The sequence below is a fragment of the Erithacus rubecula genome, assembly GCF_903797595.1.
Source record: "Erithacus rubecula genome assembly, chromosome: 4".
In the NCBI taxonomy this organism is placed as follows: domain Eukaryota; kingdom Metazoa; phylum Chordata; class Aves; order Passeriformes; family Muscicapidae; genus Erithacus; species Erithacus rubecula.
The window spans coordinates 3,235,478-3,256,320 of NC_136686.1; the positions used below are offsets into that span (position 1 = coordinate 3,235,478).

Below are 20,843 nucleotides of genomic sequence, written 5' to 3' on the forward strand. Positions count from 1 at the left end.
CTGGCTACACAGTAACTCGCTTTCTTTAGTTTATTTTCCTTCATTTGACTAAAATATTGGTATTCTATACAGACTACGTTTTGTTATAATTAGTTTAAAATTATTAATAGTGAAGAATGTCTGCCATTGGACTCTTTTAAGGTACAATACATAACAGTATTTTTTTTTGTTTGTTTTCAGAAGGATGGTGAGAAAGGGTTACTATGTGTACAGCAGTGTCCCTTTAAGAAATCTTTTTTTCTGCCTGTGCATTCAAGGCAGCTAATAGTTTTATCAAATACCCTTCACAGCAAGATGACTGTTTCCATGGAAACTGTAGAGCAATCATCCATTACTCCTGCAAAGATTTCTCTCTCTGCTGATGATGCCTTGGGTTTTAGCTTTCTAGGCATCACTCTCACCTCAATACAGGTAGCTACTTTCTCTCTAAACACAATAGAACAGAAGAAGTCATTTTACAGGCTTTGGGACAATTCAGCTCCAGAGTTTCCTAGGGAGACTACAGGGAAAGTGGGGCCCACAGCACAAAACGCCAAAAGGTACATGCAAGGAAGTCATAAAGAACTTTTAAAATAGGCACCGATTCTGTTGAATCTAATGTAAAACACAGCTTATAGAGAAGATGGAAGATTCTTTCCTTACAACTGTGAAATGAATAGGAGACACAGAGGGGTTTAAGACTGGAGATGAATGCTGGATTTGCCACTCACCTCTCTCAGCACATTGTTTTCTTTCTCCTTCTGTTCAAGGAGGCTTTCCAAGTGGTGCACGTGCATCTCTGCCTCCGCCAACCGCCGTGTCCGCTCGTGGTCTTCCTCAGTGGCTTTTGCTGACAGACCTTTACTCTGCAGCATCTCCAGCAGCTTTTTGATGGACTCATCCCGTGCATTCAAGGTCTGTTTCTGGGTCTCAATCCGTAGCTCCATCTCCTCCAAGGTTTTGCGCAGCAGGAACAGCTCCTTGGCCTGGCGCTCGTGCTCGGCGTGCAGCCGCTGGAAGTTCTCCTCTGTCAGCTCTGCCACCAAGGGCTCGCTGGTTCTGCTGCTGCTGTCCTGCTGGAATAGCTGGTTCAGGTCCCGCTGGATCCGCAGCTCATCTTGGAGAGCCTGGATAGTCATCTGCATATGCTGAGAGAACAAAGAAATAAAATCAGAGGACTTCCTCTCCGCTGGAGAAATAAATAAAAGGGTATGAGCAACATCCAACCTGAACCACCAACTGAGAAGAAACCACAATGCCAACAGACCCACCTCGGGGTTTTTAACCAGAATTGAGGTGGAACTGGGCTGTACTACAGAAAGTTCAAGTCCCTTCTATTCTTAACACTCAGAAGACTCTTGCTTGAGTGACTCTTCCACTTGCATCAACTTGAGAGAGTGACTGTTTCAAACAGGGAAATGTCAGCAGGTTCCAGCAACTTCTGTCTGTACCCCTCCAAATGTTCACCTGCCCTGTACAACAATTCTGCAGAATAAGACCCAGAATTACTATCTTGGCAAAGCAGAGAGGTACAGTTCTATCAGAATTTATATGTCACCCACAAAACTGAAGGTCTTCACACTAGCTCTACTTCAGCACTAACTCTACACCCAGCACAAATTTCCCATCTGACCTAGAGATGAGGCTTGAGCACGTAATGAAGAAATACAGCTACAGAAAGCTGGATAAATGCTGCATAGGGAAAAGAGTCACATCATAAAATTTAATGCATGAGGATTTTAGCACAGAAGAGAAATTGCCACCTCACAAACAGGAATATCAAATCATCATCAGTAATTTGTTGTACAAGACAATAAATCTTGTCTCAATAACTGAATACAGTGGGTTAATATAATGGGACCATACAGGAGAAGCACAGTTTGCCTACAAAAAAGTCCTTGCTTTATATTTAGGTAAATATATTTAGGTAAATTTTTCCTTCTCTGCAAGACAGAAGCATCAAGCCAATAACAGAAGTGCAAACATGGCACAAAGATTTGATTACCAGGAATGAGATGCACACGGAGTGACACATCTCCCTTAAGTGAGGCAGACATGCTTACAATTTAGTCTGAGTGAGTGTCAGTAAGTTGGACGCACTGATCCCTGGGCTCTACATTTATATTACAAAAACCAGTATCTGCAATTCAGCTACTTCCAGTCTTCACTAGGCTAAAGTACTAGAATAAGTTATGTTCTATGATCAAGCTTGATGCAGAGACATTGGTGAGGTCTAAAATGTAAAGATGCTGCAAAATTCATCTTTTCCATAAATCTAAGTACTTCATTTTACTCAAGCACTTGTAAAAAGAGAAACTTAGAAGATTTGGTTTTAAGCACTACTTCAAGAATACATTTATCACAATTCTTATGTAAAATGCCTTGAAGATGTTAAAAAGCTGGACATGGCTCTAAGAGGCCTTGCTTGAGCAGAGGGGTTGGACTAGCTGACCTCCCACCAAGCTCAACCACTCTGTGATTCTACAAAAAGACAGCAGATAGTATTTATAGCAGAGTTACCTACCTTTAATCTAAAAGGGTTAGTTTGGTTGCACAGGATGGTGCATAAAGGGAGTCCAAACCCATTTTCTTTGCAGATGTCATATTTTAGACCAAGTGTTTTCCCTCCATTTGTGTTCTGGCCTATGAGCAGCTTTTCCCAACCAAAGTTGCTGTTACATCATCAGCTCACCTAAGACCACAGGGAACAGTCTTGCTATTTGTCCTTCCTTAGGTGGTTGGCACTGACAACAGGATCCAAACTACACCTGATGGCTGAAAATCAGCCCCAGCAAAAACCAAACAAAATCTCTTTGCAGCCAGATCTGCAACTGAGTTGATAGTGTGGCTACATCAGTCTGATTCTGGTGCAAAGAGCTGACAGAGAAGAAAATGCAACCATCCTCTGTAAGATCTGCATAAACTGAAATCAGCCTAAATGCAAAGCTCTGAGGTTGGTTTAAGATGTTGTAATTACCTTTTCTTCTATTTCAATAACACAATACCCGGCAGTTACTAATTTGGTTAAACTAAAACTACATTTCAGATCATAGAATCTGTGTGACAACATAGCACAGGTGTATTAGGTGAGAGAACAAGTAATTACTCTGTCCTAAAAGGTACATTGTGTTTATATATTGGTGGATGCTCAGATTTATTTTCAAGTAAGAGATGAAAAAAATATCTGGAGGGAATTAATATGGATTTTCAAAATGTTTTCAGTGATCACTTTCTTTTTAATTAAAGATCTCAGCTTTCAGTTATTGACTGTGATTTGGAGAAATGACAAAGTGAGAATGCCAGAACCACGTCCAGACCTTGAAAGTGAGGCACTACAGGCAGGCAATCAAAACTACTGCATCTGTTTGATTAATGTATGTTGGTTGAGCTGTAAAAAAAATCCTGTGGCACTCATTAAAACATTTGCCTCATCTGTACCTACACCCTATACCAATAAAGTCATTAGGACTACAACAGCAGCAGTGAGAGAATGTCTTCAAATTTTGTTAATATTAAACAATAACCCCACTAGATATAACTGTACAATTCCATAGATGAGTTAATTCCATTTGTATTTGAGAAGCCCTACTTATTCACAGCCCAGCTGTGTGTTGTTCCTCCAGCTAACAAACAAATCCCCACATGCTTCCACCTGGCTCTCCACATACTGCTACTTCAGCATTTCCTTTCTCCCAGGCGAGAAAAGAGCTTCTTCTGAACAAACACATCATCTATTAAATGGAATTATTTCCTCTACTCAATGTTGTCTCGGAATCAAACTTGGGTTATTTATAAACATCAATGGGCCTAAATCACCACAACCAAATTCTTACATTTTTACCATATGATCTGCTGTGACGTGTCATTTCAGGTTACATTGACATTGTCTCAGACCCACAGAAATTATTTCCCCTAAATATGGAAATGCCTCCATGGCACTTGAGGGTCACTGAACCAAAATCTATTATATGATTCAAATGATGTGGAAAAAAAAAAAAAAAAATAGCAGTGACAAACAGGATTTACTGATATCCATCAATCTGTGAAATAAAGACAAGGGAGTTTGAATACCTGACAATTGGTCAGCAACTGCCCATAATTCAGTTTCCCAGGAAAAATGAAGAGGTGGGGTTAGAGGAAAAATTAGAGCTGAGCTTATGAATAACTCCCACTGTTCTCTGAGCTGCTGCTCAGTCGAGAACAAGCTTTATTATGTGAAAGGTAACTGGAAAACACACCACAGAAAATTTTGACACCCACTCTTTTCCAACATGCAAAATGTATGCAAAATGGATTCTTTTCTCTGCTTTCCAATTTTTTTTATGATTCTCAGACTAACAGAACAATATTCTTTACTAGCTGGTATAATAATTAAAATTTCATAGTTAAATCATAGTTAAAATCTCTTCCATATAATTTCAAAGAAAAAAAAAATTTCCCCCTGAAGGAGCAGGCGAGCTTTACTAGCTTCTCATCCATTTTTTAGACTTCACTTTTAAATCAGCAACTATCCTAGAAAGGCAAAATATTTTCCAAGTTCATGCAACACTAGCTATTGATATTAATTTCTAAGACCTTACTAGAGATCTCAAGAAAACTTGCAGGAATACTGTTAAAATAATCTTACCTAGAAAAAAACATGTAAAAATGCTTTTAATACCACTGAGCTTCATTATGTCATATTCTACCTAGTAAATAACAACCATGATTTTGTGAAACAGTTTAATGCAGGCAATGTAATTGAAGTCAAAGTTATTATGATGAATCTGAATTTCTTCAGATTTATTGCTTTCATCTCAAATCATGAGGATTCCCTGTTTTTTTTCAAGTAATGAAAACTAGTCTTTAGGTCTCACTACAAATTGTAATGACACCTGCAAATCACAAAGGTGTTTTATACAAGGACATGGTGCAAACACAACCTCTTACACCAGGTGCTCCTCTGCCTGCATCATTCCATGCACCAACCAGGCTCTGCATAGAGACAGAGTCTGACTTTTATCCAGCAGCCCAAAATTCACATCTCCAACTAGCAGAACACGATTCCATCTCTGCCTCCACCTGCCAGGACTCAGATTTGCATTTCCCACACCCTGGCAGATTGGTGAGGCACCAGCCTACAGTAAGAAACAGCCCATGATGGAGAATTCCAGGTGTTTGTTTCCAAAGCTGTGCTGCTGTTGCACTCCCAGGGCAATGCAAGGCACCTACAGCTGTACTGGGAGTTTGGGAACCTTGCTGCAGGCAGCTCTTTTCATCTCTCTCTGTTGAAGATTTTCCTTTTTACATAAAGTATTTAAAGATTCAGTAGACCTGACAGAAAGTATTAAAGAGAGCACAGCTTCTTATTCTAATTGGTAGAATATATAAGAACAGAAAGGCCTGAATAGCAATACTTCCAGCTAACTTAAATGTTTATCATTTCACCATTCCAAAGCAAGTGGGGGATGTGCATTTTAACTTCTTCAGTCAGAAAAAGAAATTTAATTGATACTTTACAGCCAAGACCTGTATTCTAACCCTATATTTTAGATCAAAAGGAAGCAGCCACTGCTACTATCATGATTTTGAAAGAAAGGATTAAATTGTGATATGCTTTTTTAAGAAAGGATTTCCATATTCATCTTTGCAAGACTTGACCTACCAAGATACAGTGTTGAATATTCCAATATTGTCCATTTGGGTTTGGATGCCTGATTTAGATTATTTATACTGCAGATACTGTCTGTGTAACTGTAATCAGACATACAACTTATCCCATAATTTATTCAAGAAATCTAAATGCCTAAATTAGATCTCTGGGTTCTGCAATGCAAGCAAGGCACCTAGATACCAAACCCTTCATAGTTAAATTCCCCTTAATCTCCTCCATTTAAATTCTAAGTAGATTAAACCAAGAAAATTCCTTTAATTTCTGAACATCAAGAAAAAATACAGTATATTCAAGAGAAGCCCGAAAACAATCAGGAAAAAGAAAAAGAATGTCCTCTTTCCCAGAAACCACAGAAAAACATAACATGCAATTATACAACAGTGTCACAGAAATGTGTCACAATGAGGTGGGAAGCATTGTTACATTGTGGAAAACTCAACCACTTAAAAGTTTCTCTGACACTGGGAGAGCACTGAGGACTCAAACATGAGCAAAAGAATGTAAAGTAATGGTAAGGACAGGGAGAAAAAGAGAGGTCCTATTGGAATATTTAGTGGTGTGAAAGCTCCCACCTAAAGAGAGGTTCAAGCTCTTACTCATCTTCATGTGATCCAAAGGAGGCTCCACTCAGGAAGCACCAAAATATTCTTGAGTGGATCCCTAAAAAGGTGTTCTTATAGAAAAAAAAAAGAGATTCTGCTTTGCACAAATATCTGAATATTGACTGACTTCAAAGTTCAAGCTTGCATTCCTCACATGCCAGTGTCATAAAGGGAAAAGTGTCAGGGTCCTGTTCAAATTACCCAAGAGACCCCTTAGCAACTCTCACACTCTAAGTGTATTTCCTGCTTGGGGTAACCTTACTCTTACCAAATTCTTAATCAGAAATTCCAATCCATAGGAAAAAAAAAACCACCAAAAAAAACCAAAACACCAAAAAACCCCAGCAAAATCCACCACCTAACAGGAGTTTTGCTGAAATCAGCAGATTCAATAAAAGCTTCTTATAAAAATATTACTGACAAACTTAAGATACTGACAGTTTCCTGGTCACTTCTACTGTTAACCCACAAAGCCAGAACATCCTGTAGTGATTGAATTTGATGATGCACAGGTATTTGGCAGCTCTCTGCCAATCTGCTCAGCCATCAGGTTGTTCTCCATGTAGAAAACACTGTGTGCTTGGACACACACAGGACAGGTGTGCTGCTTTTGGCTGGGGCAGAGTTATTTCTCTTGCTGGGTGGTAGTTAATGGCTGGCTGAAGCTAAACCACAACACCACGTTTCCTTTTTTTTACACTATATCACATAGTTCTGTATTTATTTTCCAGGATCCAATCCAGGAATTAAAAAAAAAAAAAAAAGAAACAAAAAACAAAGTTTTAAAAAAAGAGGCAAATGTAATTTGCTAATCAAACAAAAACTAAGGTTTGGAAGATGCCAGTTTACAGCTGATCTGTCCTTCAGCCAAATATTTTTACAGCTGGCAAACAAAGACAAGTATACAAGCTTTCAGCTACAAATGGCATTGCAGGTATGAAATGTACTTGTAGTACCTATAAACAGTGCCTTACTTTTGTTTTTAATTCACCCTGACTACAACGTTCTTTCTCTAAAAAAGAAAGATACAATAATTATATTTTATTTCAGAAGGACAATTCTGTAAGGTCTGTTCCTCAAATGTACATCAGCAGAAACCAAGAGAATGTAAAGATGCTTTTCTTGTCAGCAAATCCACTTGCACAAACCACACTCAGCTCAAAAGAGACCACATGCAAAACAGGAGAGAACATGATTTGGTCACTGTGTGAAATCACTCCCTCCCCTGCTCAGAGAGTTAAATTTCCATTTCTGGGAAATGGATTCTGCTGAATGCTCTGCAGAAGCAAAGGCCTGGCTGTCTGAGGGAGTCCCTGCTGACATTCAGCTGCAGCCCACGCAAAGACATTGGGAAAAGGGCTAATGTCAGGTGTCCAGCAGGGCTGGGAAGAAACACAACTTGCTGATTCCAGAAATGCCACATATTCCCTCTAAGATGGATCAGGGGCTTCAAAACCCTGATTTAAATGGAAATGAGTTGGTGATTTTTTTATAGTGTTAAGCTTAGGTACAAAATACTGTTATGGTTTTAATAGGATTTAATTCGTGAGAGTCAAAGAAAGAGACCTGTATTTTAAAGACAAACCTATATTGTATTATCTCAGACAGCACAAGAGTAAGATGGTAAAAAAGTGCTATAGATAAAGAGCTTAAGTTGTCAGTAATAAATCTGCCAGCTGAACTAGACTTGCACAAAATGACTCATTTAAGGGGGCAGTGTGCAGCAACCTAATTCTTTTGCTCTGTTTATAAAAAAAAAAAAACACCAAAACCCAAACAAGTCTACAGAAATGAATTAAATTCCTAAAGGAAGCAGATCAGAAACACCCTACTAAAAGTGTAACCACAGAAGAATCAAAACTGCAATGCAACCAACTCATCCAAACTATACAGGTACATCCATGAAAAGGCTGCAAGGTAAAACAAAGTGCTGAATGTGCACACACAGGATTTTATCTATGGTAAACATGAAGCAGCTTACCAGGAATAAAGGTAGGGCTGTTTCTATGGTCAAAGTATAGATATGGACAGTTCCTATAGAATATCTCATGCACAACAAAAACAGGACTTACTGTAAAAAAAAAATTTGTGCCTATTGTAAATATCCTAAAAATATATTTCTGAAATTTGTGCATGTGTGGTAAGAATAAAAGTTCTGATGAGGCATAGGCAAACCTATTAAAATCCTACAAACCACACATTTATCAGTTTTTTAGCTATTAATATAATTCTGACAGTGCTCTGATTTCTTAAGGGAATTTCAGCTCTGTCAGACACCAGAAATGGTCTAGTAGGCAACAGAACTCAAAGGAAAATTATTTTTGAAGTATATCAGTAAGTCCCAGCTACTCAGTGTTTACATTTCCAAAGGTAGGCTCTTCTAAATCAGTAGTTTACTGTGCTTCAAAAGCTTCTTCTCATGAACATCTTTCAAGAATCTACATTTCACACCCTTTGAAAGTCAACATGCTACAATCCTGGAACTAAGAAATTGGGTTCTTTTTAAGTGCCCCTCATCTTTCTTGAGAATAGGCATTTTGGGATTAGGGCAAATGTTGGGAATTTCTCATTGGAATTGACAATTTACATACTGATTTAAACTCTATTTCCCACCAGGCTGTCCAAATTGGGTTAGCATTACACTACTTACACACCATGTTTTATTTATTTACAAATATGAGCTTTGATTTTTTGTTCTTATGCTGCTAAAGAAGCAAGAGCCCTCGCATATTTGCAGTTTCATACACTGCAGTAACTTTTTGCAGATTATGTCTCCCCTGTCTGGCAAATATAAGTTTCTTTTGTCACAAATTGTGTTGATAAAATGGATCCTTGTGCATGAGGCTTCTGCAAACAAAAAATGAAAAGCCAATATCCAAACACCAAACTGACCTATATTCAGGACAGCCATGACAGAACTCATAGAGTTCAATCTTATCCCATTCTGCATGTCTATACAATATACACAATTTTATCCACAGTACAGATTATTTCTAAATTGCATCTGTGAAATTGGTGCTTAAGTGCCAAATTCAGCTTCTGTGAACCTCTCATCCCATGAAAGTAATTATAAATTATTATGGCACTTAGGGGAAAGAGAATTTTAACATTTACATATGTATGAAAGTCTAATATTTTCAAATTAATAGCATCTATATGAAAGGTGACTAATTTGTTAATAGATTAGGAGCTTTTCTACAAAAATGTATTATTAGTCACCTCAATTAGGGAGGTCAGCAAATCCATCTTTCCATTAGCTGACTCAAGGAATCAATCCAAGATAAAAGATGCTCTGCTACACAACCTTTGATCTTGTGTTCAGTACTTTCCAAATGCCAGCATACATCAAAAACACGCTCTAAAAAGGAAAAATAGCTGCTGATTTCTATTAAGAGAGTTCCATATGAAAAACTGATGCACAAGAAAGCTGTTGATTACTCACATCACCCATCTCACCCAGATTTAAACCTTCTTCTACACTAGTTGGTTTGGAGGAATTACAGTATAAATCTCAATGCACACATAAAGCTTGTTGAGCATTTCAAGATTGTGACTGCTGAAGACTGAATATTCCAAATAATTAGTTTCAGTGTAAAACAGCAAGTTTCCAACTTCTGCTTGCCCACAGCAATACAACCCTTGGTTCTCCCTGTCAATCTGGAATGCATCCTTCACCTGCAAGCAGCAGTGGGAGATCTCCAATGCTCAGAGACTATGGATTGGTGACTATAGCAGAAAGTGTTCTTTCCATGCTGTGCCTCCAGAAACAGAGTTCTCAGACAAAAGAATTAAGTGTTTGTAAGCCCCATTAGACTGAACTATCAAACCTGGACAGCAGCTCACCTGCAATTTGCAAACACGGAGATTTACTCATGATTTGTTTGCTGGCTATTTCACTGCATTTTCTTGAGGAGGGAAGACATGAGATGAAATATGGCTATAATTGTGAGAATACTGCACACAGGACTTGAAGAAATAGAGTGCCTGATATGCAGGATCTCATAAACCACATTTGGCTGTATTGAGACACATGCAAAGCTCTTGCCAATGGAGTCTTTGCCCAGTGTTCAATCAAGAAGGAGAGAACCAACAGCTGCACTGATTTTGGGTACAATGAGGCTTTGCCATCTTACAATTTTCCCTGCAATGATTAGATGGCAACATTGCAAGGCAAAAATCATCTCAGGAAGATTATTAGAGTGCAGAGGCCCTGTATTGTCCCACAGCTCATCCCCATTCCACTACAAGATGGAACCAATTTTACTGTGCCATGATTATGCTGCTTCTGCTTGTTCACAGTCTCTCCAATGTGCCTTCCCTCACTGCTGTCCAGCCACACATAATTTTAATTGTTGCATCTTCTCACATTTGCTTTATCATCAGTTCTTCAGGAACAGCAAAACAAGCTGCCTGGAAAAGTGATTGCATATGGTTTTCTTGTTTCAAGACACAATAAGGAACAACTGCAAACCTTCCTATTCAGTCAAAAATCCAAAAGGCCTGAAATAATTGCTGAAACAAGAGCAGTACCCAGGTATATCATCAGCTACTGTAGAGGACTACAGTATGTGCACTGCTACATACCAAAAAAACCCAAAAACAAACAACAAAAAACCCAACAAAACAAAAGCAATTCATTTTCCCTTCTTGAAGTAAAAACTGGACCTTTTAGAAGTTATCAATGCACTACAGTCAACCACAATGGCAGCTATTATTTTAAGACTAGTTTGCAAGATTACAGTTTGAAGTTCTCACAATTAGGACAAGTTCTTGCCACACAAGACATGCATTCCCTTCCCTCTTTGCAACTTCTTTTCATTTTCTTTGAAACATGAGGAGGAAGAAAATAGGAATCTCTTGAACAAAATTTGCAGAAGCAACAATCATGGACAAAACTCAGCTAAACCTGTGGCTTTTGACATAATACAGGATATTTTCAGCCCTCTGCCATGAAATATTGGCTACACTCACAAAGGAACAGGCTTGAAAATCTTCTTTTCTGGATATGTCAAGTCTCTTATACTAAGTACCATTCTGGGAAGACAAGCAGTTCAAATGAATTACCAGAATTTCAGGATAAATTTAGAACATGGCTGCAGCAATCACTGTCCCTGTGAAAGAACATATAAAAAACCTCTCATCAAAATGTTCTGGCACTTACCCTCATGCTGAATTGACAGCAGCACCTCTGACAGCAAAGCAGAACACAGCACATTACACTGAGTTCTAAAGGAACTTTGTGAGACTTTTAGGAGGCTGAGCAGCTTGAAGAAATAAGCAACAGAAAAGCATTAAGAACTTGGACAGTTCTGGAAATGGGAAGGCCCAGCACAACCCATCTTCATAGTGAGCATCAAATTTCTGGTAGGTGCAGTGATGGATGCAGCTTTGCAAGTACAAATTCATGTATTTTCATTAACAAGATTTTTAATAGATCCTAGAATGTGATGGCAAATACCAAAACAGAAAAGTTTTTCCATTCAGAAGATTTCTTTGCCCCAGACATCTTCCTGCCAGGTACAAGGATTTTCAAAGCAAGAGGCAATTCCCTCTGGCAGCAGTGCTCAGTCACCCACTACTGAAGACATCAGGTGCAGTAAGCTGGATTCTTAGCAGACATCAGAAATCCATCTGTTCAGAATGTGAACTAGAAAAGCTAAAATGAGTACCTCCAACAGGACTGACAGCTAGAATGACTTCTGTCAGTGATAAGCTTCGGTCTGTCTAACCTTGCACAATGTTCTAGGAACCAAGGAAATAGAGAAGAACATAAAGGAGATCTGACTTCATGGCAATAGACATAAAACTATCCAACACTAAACAGTCTTGCAATTGCCCATGGATCAAAATGGTCCAGTTGGTACAGTCTGTTTCAATAAAATCCTTTAGGGTAAACCTCTCACTGAACAAATGGCTTTCAATAAATCTATTCAGGACTTACTTATTCAGAAATTAGTATTACATGGCCTTTTAAGCAATCTGTCATGCTGTAGGCTTCTTGTAATGAGCAATGACTGAACTCTTGCTTCTCTATAGACCAGGCTGAGTTGAGAATACATAACTGTGCAAGAACTGCAATAATAGACAAATGGATAGAAATGCTGGGGAATAAAGTCTTCTTGGTTCTTCATCCTGTAACCAAGTGCTCTGCATTTAAACACTGCTCTGAGAAACATCTTAATCTGCTGATAGATCTGTATGAACAACTGTAAAGACAAAGGAGAACAGAATTCCCTGTTGTGTGTTCAAGGCATCAATCCACCAACTCTAGCAAGGGCTTACATTTGTCTGAACAGTCATCTCAGAGCCACATGTTTTATATGAGTCTGTTAGTTCAAAACAAAAAAAAAAAAATTAAAAAGGGCTTGTAGCACTGAAAATCTGGAACACTTGTCTAGTGTTAGACATTTCATTACAGGGCAACACAGTAAGCTGGCTCTGAAGACCCAAATTCTAATCATCTCTTGGACATGTTCTGGGACTTAGAAAGAACTATGGAAATTACTCTCTTCTTCATCAATCTCAATGCAAGGCCAAAGGAGCAATGGTGGTACTTGTTTAATGCTAAGTTTAAGGCACATTTCAGAACACCACACTGTGCTTTCCTATATAAATAAACTCATATGTTAATTAAAACAGAGTCTAGCTCTTTTCTTAATCTCTCAAATGGATGTCTCGATGAGCTTTACTAGACAGAAGATTCATACACCTAATTAACACAGAAACCCTGAATACATTTATTAAGAAATGACTCTGCAACCCTGCATTTCATAATCCCTGCACTTCTTTCAGATTTCACCCAACATTAACATATGTTTCACTCATCATTAAAACACTCTCTTGGCAACCCTTTTTTGAGATACTTTTGCTGCAGAGATTCATGCCTGGTTAAAGGATAAGGAGCACAGGAAGTGTTCTCCTCTCTCAGTTTCAGGGAATGAGGAGGAAGAAACAGGAAGAGCCAGCAGATCAATACCTGGCTGCGAGCCTGGTGTCACTGGCAGGATTCTGCAGTTTTTAATTATAGATCAGTTTACATGACAGCAGGCCTGCTGGCAAGAGCCAGGCTACACCTGCCTCAGAGGGGAAACAGGATCTCTGCTCAGGAGCCAGCAGGGCTCATTGAGAGCTCTAAACCACAGTGCAAGGGGGAAGGGAAGACAAAGATGCTCACTAGAAATAAGCCTGGGGCAGAATGTCACTGTTGGAGGGACAGCACCTGTGAGGTTCCTCTGTCTGGGCTGGGATGGAGACCCACAGAGCTGCAAAGATGTGCTAGAAACCACATGGTGAAGCACCTGAGAAAGGTCACACAGGAACTGGAGATGGTGCTGTGTCCAGAGAGGAGCAGTGGAGATGATGAAGGGTCTGAGCAAAAATCCCGTGAGGAATTTGGGGGAGCTGAGGCTGGAGGAGGTTCAGAGACACCTGAAGGGAGGGGGCAGCCAGGTCAGGCTCTCCTTCTGACAAGTGAAAGAACAACAGGAAATGGCCTCAATGGATATTACAAAAATTCCTTCACTGGAAGGGCTGTCACACAGTGAATCAGCTGCCAGAGCCAGTGACTGTGTCACCATCCCTGGAGGGAGCTAAAAGATGTGTAGATGTGGCACTTGGGGACATGGTTCAGAGCTGGGCTTGGCACTGCTGGGTAACAGGTTTTGTGGTCACAATCAGTAATTTGTTCACTTTTTTAATCAGATTTTGTTTTTCTGAGAAAAATCATTAAAATCCTAATAGACAATGTTCAATAAAGGACAACTGGTCAAATGTAAAAAGACATCTGATATCATATTATGCTAAAAAGAAAACCCTATTATTTGATTATTTTCATCAGAACTCATATTATGCTAAAAAGAAAACCCTATTATTTGATTATTTTCACCAGAAAAGGACATAGCAGCTCCTTTTGATTAAACTACCACAAATAGTTCAAGAAACAAAGAATTAGCAGCAATTCAACTGTTTTAATTTAAGTAAAAGCAGTTGAAAAAATAGCTAGCTATTAAATTATTTAAAATCTTATACAGAATAGATCGAAAAATTTGTTTTTAAAAAAGTAAATCACCACTTGAGCTAGTGAAGAGTGATTTATAAACTCAAACCTCAGCTACTGTCAGAAGACAATATATAATGGGGACTAAAAACATTAAAAAATTGCATCTTTCCTTGGTCAAGATTAAACCAATTTTTTAAAAAGCTCTGGATAACTGCCAAGCAAATAATGTAATTGCATTTCTGTGAGTCAAAAAAATCACCATCCCACCACTTTCTAACCATTGCTTCCCTGGAATCCTTAGGACAGCAAGTGCCATGTTTATGTATGTGCTGGGATAACCAGAATAACACACCACCAGCCCTGAAACATAACCACAATATAAACAGTGAATCAAACTGCCTCAGCAGAAAAGGATTCAGAACAGTAAATAATGAATGAAAAAAACTTTCCATAAGTCCCATAGTTTAAAGGTCTGAGCACAAGATTTATATGGAGAGGTAGTAACTCTACCAGCTGATAAACAGGAATCAGCTCTCAGCACATGTCCTTCATTAGGCTTTGCTCATTATGTATTAAACCTCTGAAACTATAAAGCAAATAACAAATCCAGTGCACTCATACTGGTTATGTATTTTAAAAACACGTTTTTTATCTAGTCTATGATTTTTAGAGTTCAGTATTTGTTTGCTGCATATTGTATTTGTCCTCTTCCACACCCATAGCTCTGCTCAGTATCTCAGAGTGTCAGTGGAATGAACTCCCTCCATAATACCCCTCCTTACTTAGAGCTGCCAGCCAGGTTTATCTCCTGCTGAAACTGAGCCACATTACTCAGAGCAAAATTTCTTATTCTTTTCTCAGCTTGAAAGTTGCTTTCTATGTCCTTTTTCTAATGTTTTACTTTTCTACAAGCCCTGCTGTGGTCATCAGCATCTCCTTGGAGATGCTTCTTTCCTCCCCCCAAAAAAGGGTAGGTATTGCCATATAGATAATCAGGATATATAACTGTGTCCTTTCTTGGGTTGTAATTCAGGATGTGACCAAAAGTATGTATTTTATCACCATCTCTTGAAACCAGGTGGGGCATCTTTCTTTTCCACAACCCATCCTCCCTCCAGGAGATACCTCCTGTTCATGACTGATAGAATTCCATCATCCCACTGGGAGATGCTCCAGCCAGGGGAGGAGCCAAGCCTTTCCTACCTAGATAAAAACTGAGATTGGGAACATCAGGGCAACCTTTTTCCACTGGATTCCAGAGGAAAACCAGACCTTTCCACATCATCCCTGGACCTTCAGAGGAAAAGTGCACCTTCTCCAGGAGCACTGCTCCAGCTGAACCACATCTGCCACTGCAGGAGGATGCAGCCACCATTTAATGGGGCTGCTACCAACAAACTGACTGATGGGGTGTCAGGTTGGATTCTGGCTCTGTCAGTGTTTGGGGTTTCTTTTTGCATTACTGTACTTTTATTTTAATTTCTCCTAGTAAAGAACAGTTATTGCTATTCCTATATCTTTGCCTGAGATAGCCTTAATTTCAAAATTATAATAATTTGGAGGGGGGGTTTACATTGTCCATTTCAAGAGAGGCTCCTGCCTTTCTTACACCTGACTTTCAAACCAAGACAACCCTGAAAAAGCTGCACTATGGCAGCCCAGACAGGATTGGTGTAAATTTGTAACAGCCCCTAGTATCTGTTTTAAAAAAAAATACAATAGGTCTAGCCTGTTGCTAATATGAGGTTTTTATCTGAGTTTTCTTCCAGAAAACAAATAATTTCCTTGAAACAAACCTGTACATTACTGATTTAGACACGATGGCACCTAAACACTAAACATACCTTAATTTTCCCAGAAGGCAGACTGATAGCCCTGCCAGAAAATGTGACAATTTATTTGGAGGAAGAATTGAACCCCCCCAAATCTCTGTGCATCACCCTCCCAGCAGCAGCAGTGGCCATGAGTCACTGCTGTCACCAGGCAGTGGCACACACAATAACCTTCCTGTGCCTCTCTGCTGCTGGCACAGGCAGTGACTCACCAGTGGCTCCACTCAGGCCAAGAATTCCTGGGATGCAGCTCCTGTGCCCACCAGGAGAGCAGCACTCTCAGCTTCACACACCCAGCAGCCTCAGCCAGGTAATAACCATGGTACTCAACATCCTGCCTCTCTGGGATAAAAGCCACTGTACTCAACCCAAACAAAAGTCTCAGGGACATTCTGATAGTATTAAAATAAATACAAGATTAAATCTTTAAAAAACTAAGACATTTATGGATTCTCTTATTTCCATCCCTCCTTACAGCAGAATCTGTGTTAGGGATGCTAGTTAAAAAGATAAAACACTTGTCTCAACCAACCACATGTTTAGGTTCCTAATGAAAAGTTTCAAAGAGTCTCCATTTTTTATTGGTGTGTCTGCTCTAAAAACATTCTCAGTGAAAAGAATATAGCACAAACAGTAAGTCACTAAAAATAAAGAACTGTGCTGACACAGCATCTTAGATAAAAAATGAAGTATTCTTCAAGAGTGATTTTAATAGAAAAAAACCCCACAATTATGTTAATTTAATCTGACAGAAAAACTCCTTTCATTACTTAGAAAAAAGTAACACAAGAACCTTGACCCCCTTCAAAACCAACAGGTCAATTTAAATATATAATATAAATAGATAACAGCTAAGTAACGAATCCAAAGCTGAACCAATGACTCCATTGATCCACTCAATCCATTTATTACCTTCTGAACATTGCTAGAGAAATGAACACTAAAATTCATGAATAAAGCATTTCCTTTCTCAAGATAGAAATAATTAAACTAGAAGTAACTTAAATTTAATTACAAATTACAGTAAAATTAAATCAAACTACACTGAAAGTTACTGCAAAAATATATTGGCAAAATACGATTTATTTAAAAATTTAAAAATTTAATAGATGTGCTGCAAAAATGTGAATCTTTGGAAGGAGCTGGAAAATGATACTTCATTATCCTCTCTTCCTTTTTACCTACCAAATCCTAAGAAATAATGTGCTTTATGTGTTTGAGTATCACCATATATTTTAGAAGTATTTGTAATGCTTCTAAAGCACATTGCCCATGTATAAGCAGTACTCCTCACTGGCAAGACTGACTATAATTGAAAGGAACAAAAAATTAGAGAAAATCCCAGTGTGTTGAGGAGTCAATTTCTTGACTTTAGTATTAAAATCAATTCTAGAAATCACAGGTAAAGCTCCTGAAATTCTCATGGGAAATAATGGAAAGAGTTCCTATATAGGTCAAGAAAGAATGAAAACAGGATTTCCCAGTTAGCTCTTTTTTCATGGATGCTAATTATATTGGAAAATCAACAAGAAACATCAGCCTCACACTGGACTTGGGCTTTCTGGCTGGCTTTCCTGAAAAAAAATCTCAATTTTAATCCCCACCACTCTTGCATGGGAGATTCCAGTAACACCTCTTTTACTCACAGTGAGTTCAGTAACTACACGACATGGTCAGTAAGAACAGAACCAGCCCAGGCAATCTATTCCCAGGAGAATGCAAGAGAACTGCCCACAGGTAGTTTAGGAGAAGAAACATCTCAGTTCTCAAAGCTCAACTCCCACTGAGTGTCCTGTGAGTGTAAAGACACAGAGTTCAGTACTTCTCTGCCTGATTCTGCTTTGTCAGGGAAGAGGCAAAGCCTAAAAATACTGTGCCTCTTCTTGCCAGGAAAACTGGATCAATTCTAATTTTTTTTATTTAATAACTATGCCTTCCTTCTGGTAGCAGGGAACTTTCTTATTCCCCAGCTCTGCATGTGAAGCTGAAGAGATGACTAATCCCTGTCAGTGACATTTTGCACAGCAGCACTGTCTGGAGCACTCGAGGCAGACGCTGATAACCCTAAGGGAACCCCCCAAATATTCCCCCCCAACTGCTCCATTTCCACCTCTTGTTCATGAAAAGCCTTCACACTCCTCCTGTCACCACCTTCCCCTCAATCATGTGGGTATCCCTGTTTTGAAGGGATACTGTAAGAATAAGAGCTCCACAAAAGTAGGTAGCACATACAGGAGGTGAGCATAAACACAGAATGAACATTTCAGATACTCTCCATTCATAGTTCCTCTTTTCTTTAAATTATTGTCCACATGTATCACCACACTAGAGGTAGCTGCATGCAGTACCTGTATATTCCATGGATTACCAGAAAACACTAAGACTGTGGATAGTTAGAATTTTTCTGTTGCCTGCACACTTCCATTAGTGTCATGCATAACAAACATAAGAATAAAACACTACTTGCAGCTCTGTGGGTCTCCCAAGGGGTAATTTTTCTGAAATGCTACAGATAATGTTTGTCCCTAAACTATACATTTCTCTCTCTGCTCTATTACAGCACACCCCAGTGACCCAGAAGAACAGACTGTGAGGAGGAACTGTCAAACCTAGAGTGCTCCCACTGGAAGAAAAAACAATTAAAAAAAATAAATAAAAGGCATGCTTTGAAAAAGACTGAGTTATATATAAATATGATGATGAAACTCATTAGAAGGTAGCTCATGCAATGCTGTCTCTGATAAGGATAAATAGAAGATGTTGATACAGGTAACAAAAAATCCTTCATAAAAAGTGCAACACAAACTACCTGGGTTCAGGTTTCAGGAAGGTACAAAATTCAAGTGTACACTGAAGAAACAAGGCAGAGGGCAGAAGAGGATCAGTGCTCAAGTGCCTTAATTTCTACAGTCTGTTAGATTACAGCCATTAACACACCCCTCCTGAGGCCAGATGAAAGACAGGATGCCTGAAGCTCACGCGGTCAGCCTGCTGTCACTATTTGTCTCATGAGCCACTGTGGGTTCCCATCAGTGACTGCTGGCACCACCAACTAACAGCACAAGAAGGACCACAGGAGCCAAGGCTGGAAGGGATCTGTGGACATGATCCATCCCAACAGCCCTGCCAAGGCAGGGCCACTGAGAGCAGGTGACACAGGAATGCACCCAGGGGTTTGGAATGTCTCCAGAGAGAGAGACTTCTCTGCCATCTCCATCTAATGAAGTTCTTCCTCGTGTTGAGGTGCAACTTCTTATGTTTTAGTTTATGACCACAAATTCTAAAGATGAAAAACATCAAAGGTTATTTATTTACTCCAAGCCTGTTGCTATTTCATAACTGCATTCCATCCGGATAGTAATTAATAGTTAGCAATCAGCTACATTCATTTAGCACAATTTAGCTATTTGCATCAAATACATTTGCTAATGAATAGATTAAATTTTTAATGAAAGTTCAGGGCATGGAGACATTTATCAGGTGCTAAATCTCAAAAATACATGTAGGACTCTTACTGAGTCCATCAGCTGATCAACCAATCCAGAACAAGAGATAACATCTGGTCTGAAATGCAGCACTTCCATCCTCAGGAAGATGAATGGTGCTTATTTTAGTCAGAGCAGCAGAACTTCTTTAGATGTTCTAATTAAATTTCTGAATGAAAGAATCAGCAACAGGAAAATTTCAATCTGTCTGGACAGCACAGAAGACTTCACCAAGGCTATCAATTATAAAAATGAATGCTGCACCAGGATGGATTTCTCCTTAGTGCACACAAACTGAGGCATAGGGGGATGCAGGGACAAAAGACCCAAAGAAGCACATCTCACCTAGAGGCACATCTTCAGTGTACCAGCTGCATCCTGCAGAGGAGATGTGGGGTACAAATGCTCTGAGATTCAGTTTGGGCATAAACAGATTAAGGAGGTTTCTCTTCTAATTCCGTGCACTGCTCTTTCATAAGCATTTCTAATGGTGTTATTTCATGTTTAGTCACACCATTTATTTACTTTTAACAAAGGATTTGTGAAGTGAGTCTTAGCAGTAGCTTAGTCACAGATCATTCCTCACTTAAGGCTGTAACAAACTGGTGAACAGAACATTATTTTGTGTGGGAACTGAAGTATGCTCAGCCCTTAGCACACTGCTCTGAGCATCCAGATGATGACCACTCTCACTGAACATGCACACACAAGGTAGAGGGTTGAAAGAAAAGTCTTCCAACCAGCAGTAGAAACAATGAAGGCTCTTCAGCACAAGGCACAGCAAAACCTAACTAATAGCCACTGAAATTTCCTAAGCACTGGTGAAGAACACTCGGACACAAGAATGAAAGAAAACTAATGTCCTAAAATGGTTGTTAAAAGAATCTGCATGAAGCTAACAGAGTAATGGTCTTGAGATGAACTTTGAAATCATACAGAGAGGTACTTTCTGAAGAGCAACAGACCTGCCTAGAAACTTAAAGAAAACCTTTCCACTTCATGTTACACCCGTGTAAGCTTTCCTACAGTTCATAAAGAAGGAAGAAAAGCTCTCTGGAATCCTGAGACAATCCTACTATAATCTCAAATAAACACACTATGAGATACTGATGTTCAACCTTCAGACATATTTCCTGCACTCCAAACTCCTAAAAAGGAAAGCTGTTCATAAAATCAAAAGTCAAGACATCTTCATGAAGAGATGAAGGTTCTAAATCTGTGAGTATCTCAGTCATGCCAATATAGTTGAAACCACATCAGGCACACCCTGCATCACCTTCTGCAAAGCCCTGT

The 20,843-nt window shown here is 39.1% G+C and overlaps 1 protein-coding gene across 6 annotated transcripts in view; it reads right to left on the reverse strand.

Annotated features, from left to right (window-relative positions):
* ERC1 (ELKS/RAB6-interacting/CAST family member 1) overlaps positions 1–20,843 on the reverse strand; it is a 256,843-nt gene that overhangs the window by 199,387 nt on the left and 36,613 nt on the right. For all 6 annotated transcript variants that reach the window (XR_013773970.1, XR_013773971.1, XM_079303739.1 and 3 more), the window contains exon 3: positions 711–1,127. Coding sequence is in view for 4 of the 6 variants with exons in the window: in XM_079303739.1 (XP_079159865.1) it covers positions 711–1,127 (417 nt within the window). In the remaining 2 variants the exon portion in view is untranslated. The remainder of the gene's footprint in view (positions 1–710; positions 1,128–20,843) is intronic.